The 8128-nt window shown below is 36.2% G+C and overlaps 1 protein-coding gene across 1 annotated transcript; it reads right to left on the reverse strand.

Annotated features, from left to right (window-relative positions):
- LOC128867048 (uncharacterized) lies at positions 1–3747 on the reverse strand. The gene is made up of 4 exons (XM_054108143.1): positions 3647–3747; positions 3244–3373; positions 1607–3150; positions 1–445 (listed from the first exon to the last, which is right to left on the reverse strand). The coding sequence occupies exons 1-4, from the start codon at positions 3745–3747 to the stop codon at positions 28–30; spliced, it is 2193 nt and encodes a 730-aa protein (XP_053964118.1). The 3' UTR covers positions 1–27.
- Positions 3748–8128: the final 4381 nt, after the last annotated feature.

Consider the following 8128-nt stretch of genomic DNA (forward strand, 5'->3'; position numbering starts at 1 on the left):
TCACCTTATTCGCTATTCGAATTCACCTTATTCGCTATACGAATTCACCTTATTCTCACCATCTGTATCAGTCACCTGGATAGCGGGTATACTTTCTTGCAATGCTAAAGATGCCTTCTCAGCTGGTGCGAGTGTAGCCGTTTCCTGTTTGTAGGGCACTGCCGGCAGTGGATCGCTGGAAACTCGTTTTATCCGTGCTGGTATTTCGACGTATCTGACCAAACTTGTGTCACGGCATTTGTATTCGGTCGCCAACGTTGGCATATAACTGTCAATGGAGGCGAATTCCAAAGACTTCTTTTCATAGTCACCCTCGATATCTTGCAAACGAAGGTAAGCAGGTATGACTTCGTACAAATTGGCATTCGCATAACTTTCACTACTTTCAACACTAAACACGGATCCTCGACGCATTGTGTGACTGGTGATGGAGATGTCGCTTGAGCTACAAAATTAAAAGTGAATTCATATGTACATATATTACATATATGGAGTATGAAGAGTACGAAGATAGGCTAATATAAATAAAAATATTAAAAAACAATTCAACTTATATAAAGGCAGCCACTTATCATCAATTATTTAAGTCGAAAACAATTCTAAAAGATATTAAAATTTTTTTTTTCCTAGATTTAGACAGCAATCTCTAGTAGCAGTTTTAGAATATTTGGAGAGTGATTTGAGGCTTGTGTGGCGCCATTACTATGGCGATATCATATGCATGACTATCTATATAAAGGGTTTTTCAATTGGCGCGGGTCGATTTTGGCGCCCTGTGGCAGCCATTTTGTTTTGGTGACATCTGTCAAATCTTTTGTTTATTATTCAGTTGCTTATGCCAAATCATCATGGCAAGTTACATGATTGAACACTCAAAATGAGTGTTCGTTAACGCAAACGTTGCGCGCATTGCGCCCTTATTGAAAAACCCCTTACATATGTATCGGTATATCTATCTTTATCTTTATCTTTATCTCTATATCTATATCTATATCTATATCTATATCTATATCTATATCTATATCTATATCTATATCTATATCTATATCTATATCTATATCTATATCTATATCTATATCTATATCTATATCTATATCTATATCTATATCTATATCTATATCTATATCTATATCTATATCTATATCTATATCTATATCTATATCTATATCTATATCTATATCTATATCTATATCTATATCTATATCTATATCTATATCTATATCTATATCTATATCTATATCTATATCTATATCTATATCTATATCTATATCTATATCTATATCTATATCTATATCTATATCTATATCTATATCTATATCTATATCTATATCTATATCTATATCTATATCTATATCTATATCTATATCTATATCTATATCTATATCTATATCTATATCTATATCTATATCTATATCTATATCTATATCTATATCTATATCTATATCTATATCTATATCTATATCTATATCTATATCTATATCTATATCTATATCTATATCTATATCTATATCTATATCTATATCTATATCTATATCTATATCTATATCTATATCTATCTCCATCTCTTTCTCTACCTATTCGCACTTCTTTACTCTTCAACACTTACCTTTGTGAGTTGCGTTTTGCCAGCGTTTGTTCCTTTATCTTTAAATCTGCTAGCGAGCGTTTCTTGGGAAATATCACTATATCCTGCGCATTGTTGCTGGTAGGCTGTACACGCTTACTGCCTTTTAGTAGTGTTGGCTGGTTTTTTATCAACATGCATACCCCGGAAATGCCTACGAAGCAACAGAGGACCACGCCTACTATAATCAAAGATATGCCTGTGGAACGCATATCATTTGTCAGCCAAGCATTATAGCTGACGCTCAGATTAGAGTGCAAGTGCACGGACTCGCAGCAGAATGGTGAAATCGTTAATTGGTCTTTTCGAACCAAACAAAATGTATACGCGGTATCTGGTAAAAGATCTTCGATAATAGTGGTATAGTTAATTGATCCAGTACAACCGAGTCCATATTGATTATAGTTAACAGTCATGCTGTAGAAATCCCACACCAAGCCATAGGACACCCCCGAGTTGTTGCTTTCCAAAATTACTTCTACTTGCAGGTTGGGTAATGCCGTAATACTCATTTGTGAGACGGGCTGCAGGGCACTTTGCCATTCAGCTGTTGTCTCATTGGCGTACGATAGGCACTGAAGCAGCATTGTACTCATAATATCGCTGGTGGTTGGCTCAATAAGTGCGTTGCTGGACGTTGTAGTTGAGTTCAGCAAATTAAGAGCGTCAACTGACGTTGGCGTTGTATACTCTGTTGTCAATCTGGTTGACATACTATTCCCAACGGTCGTGTTGAATTCACCGGCACACAAACCCTCATCCAATACCGACAAGCCCGCATACTCGTTGGGTGTCTCACAAGTTGGGTAATTGTCTTGGTATCTGAAAATTATGACCATTTCCGCACGCAGTTCACACGAACAATTCCATGGATTGCTATGAGCATCGATAACTAAGTCAATGTGAATTGTATATCTACCGAACACCAAATTATTTATTGTGAGCAGCTGATTGTTGGACAAATTTAGATGTCTAAGTGAACTCGAGAAATGCGAAAATATATAGTCAGGTAAAAATTGTATATTCGAATATGACAAATCCAAAGATTTTACATTCGACATCTTTTTGAAAGTCCCATCGTTGAATGTATTGGTAAAATTATTATAGCTCAAATTGACGTATGACAAATTTTGCAGTAGACCACTCAAGACTGCTGCGTTGGTTATTTTCGGTAAGCCAACTTGCAGTGTTAAGTTTTTAATTTGATGTACCACATGATCCAGAAAATCATCACGAATAGAATTTATTGGCTTATTACGTTGAATTACGGCAAGTGACTCAAAGGTGTTGGTAAGATTTTCGAAGATATTTTTATGCAGTTCAACCAATTGTAGATTCTCCAAGATGATCTTCTCGAAAATGCCTTCACCAAAGGCGGCCGAACCAATGGCGGCCACATTTGATGAACCGATATAAAGGTAGCGCACTTGATTGGAATATTTGCCGAGGAAGCCATGGGATATTTCTTGTTTCGGGAATTCAATATAATAAAGGCGTAGATAGTCGATAACTGGACAGGCTTTATTCTGAAAAAATTAAATATTGTAAGCAGTATTTCCTTCAGTCATTTTAACTTAACTGATTTTAGCGAAAAAAGGTTTACCACTCCATTTCCTTACATTAGCTGAAAACGCATTTTCTATACTTTTCTCGAGTTGAGCACTTTGCTCATGAATACAAACAATATTGCATAGTATTTGCACGCAGTTGGCTGATGGCGCTGCGGTGGTTATGCTAGCAGAAGATTTTCTGTAAAAAATACATAATAGTAAGGATTAGTTAGAAAATCGTGCATGTTTGAGCAAAAAAGATCCACCATCTGACGAGAAGTGAGAGCTTTTAGACTCGGAAGAGAAACTTTACTGCAAAAAATATTTGTTTTCTACTCTTGATACAAAGTTTTTTTTTTTTAGTTTTAACTAGCCTGAAGCAAATTGTATTTCCTAAAGCTGTGCTAAGGGTTAATTTCGTAAGTATGTGTGAAAATTTTGCTTTTGTCAAATGTCATTCTATTTAAAATACCTTACACATTTTTCGTTGTAACTTATTTCTGATGCTGAAGTTGAATTTTCAGCTTTGATGCATTGATTGAGAGATTTATGAGAAATATTTTTGCGGTACATTTGAATCCGTTATGTTCCCGCGTTATGAGTAGTTTTTGCTCTTCTCCGAAAAAATGACAAAAAATACCTTTTTATTGAGGAGTTAGAGGGCTCAAATGTTTAACAAAACTGCTCGCTGTTGCTTTTTACATAGAATTGGGGATACTTATCACATACCTAAAATGTACGCATCACATAGTTTCCTACGCCGGTTTACCATAAGACTGCAACTTTGGATCCCTAAACAATTTAAGACGTAAACTTTCAATTCGCTGATTCACGTATATTTTGTTTTTGCCTCTTCTATCAGAATCTATTGTTTTTTTTATGTTATACAGTGTTCACCACCGTAACCTAACCTAAGTCAGCTTATTCCAGTGGTGAACACGGAAAACGCGGATTACTGTTGGAGCCTTATGAGAGATGCCGCTGAATTCCATTACAAGAGGACAGCCCACTGCACGAAACAAAAGCATTGCCATTTCAATGATGTATCAATAAAAGTCGAAGAGATTATTTTGATGTGTTAGAAAATCGTAATTTTGGGCTTAGCTTTTTACCTGGCATCGAAATGAGACCGACATTTTTTACTAACGCATTCTTATTATAACAATGCAAGAGAATAATGAGCACATACTACTGTGGGCAAAAGCTAAGGTGAATTTATTTGTCAAACTTCGCGGGATTAAAATTTCGCTCTAGTTATTTTTTTCATGAGTTGGCAGCACTGTTAATAACGTCTGGGCCAACTTTCATGGGAATGCCATTATCAGTAATATATTTACGCTTGTATTTACCAAACGACCAAGCGTGCATTTTTCGATTTTTACAATGTCTGATTTGATTGAGCAGAGAAGTGCCATCAAATTTTGTTTGCGGAATGAAATTTCGGCTGCGGAAACGTTTAGCATGTTGCAGAAGGCATTTGGTGATTCGACCATGTCGCAGAAAAATGTTTATAAGTGGTACAAAGACTTCAAAGAGGGTCCAGAACGTATTGATGACTTGGAGCGCTCCGGACGGCCATCGACGTCAACAGATGACCAACACGTCAATAAAGTGAAGGAGTTAGTGCTCAAAAATCGTCGGTTGACTGTTAAAGACCTTACTGATATGATCGGAATATCAGAAGGATTTTTGAAAACCATTTTGAAAGACCATTTGGGCCTACGAAAAGTCAAATCTCGTTTGGTATCGAAAACTCTCAATTTCTTGGAAAAAAGTCGTCGCGTTGATGTGTGTGTTGCTGTGACAATGCTTCCAGACTATCAGGACAAGCTCAAATGCATCATTACGGGAGATGAGGCTTGGATTTATGCTTACGATCCTGAAACAACCGACCAATCAAGCGAATATCGTGTTAAAGGCGAGGTCAGACCGAAATGATCACGTCAAAGTCGTTTAAAAATAAAGGTCATGATGACAGTTATTTTCGATTTTCGTGGAGTAGTGCACTATGAATTCCATCCACCTGGCGAAACTGTTAATAAGGAATATTATTTGAGCGTTATGCGTCGTTTACGTGAAGCAATTCGTCTAAAAAGACCAGAATTATCGGCCAACAACTCTTGGTTTTTGCATCACGATAATGCACCGTCTCACACTGCACTCGTTCTTCGTGACCATTTCGCCAAAAATTCCACGCATATCGTTCCGCAACCACCGTATTCGCCTGATTTGGCTCCGTGTGACTTCTGGCTATTCCCACAACTCAAGAGACCACTCCGGGGAACGCGTTTCGAGTCGATTGAGGAGATAAAAGCTGAATCGAAGAAGGTGCTGATGGTTATACCGGAAATGGACTATTTGACATGTTTCGGGGATTGGAAAAATCGTTGGCATAAATGTATTTCATCAAGAGGGTATTATTTTGAAGGGGATGAAATTGATTAACAAGAATAAATAAAGATTTTTCATTTTCAACCAAATTCACCTTACTTTTTGCCCACAGTAGTGGTGCGACCTCAGATAAAATCAAAAGTTGGAATTTCGTTGAGTAATTCTGTTTTTGTTTTCTTAGTTTCAGATGAAAATATCATGGGTTACCTGACAACGCTTCTTGGCGTTCTAACTGGTTGAATCTTCAAAAGTTTGAAATGAAAATTTTCTAAAATCATTTTTAAGTATTTGTTTTTATATTAGTTTGGGGAGGAAGAAATCCATAATTTTTACTTCAAATTTTTTTGCAAATGGCTTAAAACTGTTCCATCTTTAGCTCCTGTGCGATGCACAGTGCGGCCTATTCCCGAAAAGCTGGCCAAAACTCAAAAAATTAAGTAATTGTTTCAAAATTTCTTACTCGGGGGTTGTCGGGGTCGCTGATTACGAATTTGATCTTAAAATTTTGAAAATCCACCCCTTCCACCCCTATTGGCCACCCCCTCACGTGAAATAGCGTATATTCAAGAACATAATCAAGATGCATGTAAATTTATATGTTTTCGGGGTCGCAAGGTAGCAAGTGGTAGCAGCTGAATCTTATTTTATTCAGTAACCATTACTTTTTTGAGTAACCTTTAATAGGCGTTGTATTACTATACAGTTTGAAAACTCAAATTTTATAAAAAAATTGCAAAAAATGTATCTACGTATTGCTGCAGCTAAAAATTTTGTGTCGAGGTATTGATAGATTTAAAGATTTCTCGTATTTTACTAACCTTCCGAAGATGATTCCATTTGGTTTTGTTCAATTTACTCCATTACAAAATCTTTCAAATGTGTACAACTTTCACTATTCATCGACAGTAATACGATGCTCAAACGAAGGCCACGTTGCGACTGAAAATACAGAGGATACTTAGGGTACAGGACGTTGCTATGAACGGTTTTCACTACTCAAGGCATTACTGTAGCCAACCCAAAGACAAAAAAACTCTATCTAGAAACTTTTTTTTTCGACTTTTGGCCAGCTTTTTGGGAATCGGCCGCACTGTGCGATGCTGCGAGTACTAACATGCCTGTCCACTTCGATTATATCTTTGATTTTATCGACATTATCTTCATTTTTTTTAATATCAAAAACGCCTGAACGGAATCGACGAAACTAAAATTGCTCCTAATTAGCTGCTAGCAGTATCGGTACCATGAACACCATTCAGACTTTCAGCGGCTTGGCTTGCATTTTCGTCTTTATCAAAAAAAAAAAAAACTGTAAAAGGCACCGAATTTTCTCTTTATTAACTTTTATTGTTAACACCCTGTAACTCACAGCTGAATACAATAAACATAAAACCCCAAAATAATTCTTTAAGTGTTAAATGTCACCTTGGCAACGACCATAAACTTTTAATTGTTCGATCGATGCTGTACGAGATGTTCCATTACTAAAGGCATCTACCGAGAAAATAATGGATTTCTTTTTCCTCAAACAAATACAGTGGTCACACAATTTATTCGTACACCCTGAGTAGTACGTAAAAAGCTTTAGCTTTACGTAAAATATTTGCTTTGACAATATATTTTTTGGGTCAAAAAAAACTCCCGTAATTTGAAGTCATACTGAGGGGTTCCAAGGAAAGCAGGCAGACGTAGTATAGCAAAATGCTGCAAAACATTTATTCGTACACTTTCAGCTCAAGATATTGTTGCTGCAAAAGTAACAGTTAAAATCGTTTGAGCTTGCAGTAATATTGCTGAAAACGAAATAATATTGGTTTTGCTTAGTTTTTATTGCCGATTCAGTTTCAGGTGCGCGTAATATCTCGATTGAAAGTGACAAAATGGATATACCATTAGGAATGCAAAAATTGTTATTAAATTGTATTTGGGAAAAAATTGGCAAATCACATTATACGGTGCAAAGTGTTATTGCTAATTACGTTAATACTGGTAAATTGAAAGCTAATCACCACCAAGACGGAATGCGAAATATATTGACTCCACGTGAGGAGCGCAACAAAGTAGCATCAGTCACGCAAAATCCAAAAATAATCTCCACGACACTATACCGAAATATTCAAGAGTCTTGGCATAAAAAAGTAAGTCCACAACAAGTTCATAATTGCCTACCCAACGCTGGTTATCATATCAGAGTGGCACGCCGCAAGCCCTACATTTCAGATATTAACATAAAGAAGAGATTGAAGTTCGCCAAATGCTATATAAATGAGCCAGATTCTTTTTGGGTAAAACGTCATATTCAGTGATGAGTCGAAATTTAATGTTTCCGGATCAGATGGGCCTCAAAAAGTTTGGCGAAAAGAAACTACCTGTACAGAACATAATGAAAAAAATCCTATTCCTACCATTAAACATGGAGGAGGAGATGCTTAGTTGCATCTGGGTTAGGACAAATGGGTTTTATTGATGATAAAAAGGACAAACACCTATATTTAAACATTTTGAAGAATAACTTGTATGATAGTGCGTTGAATTTGGACTGGATTCTAAAGGGTTCATGTTT

The sequence above is a fragment of the Anastrepha ludens genome, chromosome 6 (genome assembly GCF_028408465.1).
Source record: "Anastrepha ludens isolate Willacy chromosome 6, idAnaLude1.1, whole genome shotgun sequence".
In the NCBI taxonomy this organism is placed as follows: domain Eukaryota; kingdom Metazoa; phylum Arthropoda; class Insecta; order Diptera; family Tephritidae; genus Anastrepha; species Anastrepha ludens.

Coding starts and splice junctions, on each gene's coding strand:
- LOC128867048 (XM_054108143.1), bottom strand. CDS start 3,747: ATGTACCGCAAAAATATTTCTCATAAATCTCTCAATCAATGCATCAAA. Junction 3,374..3,646: donor TACAACGAAAAATGTGTAAG/GTATTTTAAATA, acceptor TATTTTTTACAG/AAAATCTTCTGCTAGCATAA. Junction 446..1,606: donor GCAAAACGCAACTCACAAAG/GTAAGTGTTGAA, acceptor TTAATTTTGTAG/CTCAAGCGACATCTCCATCA.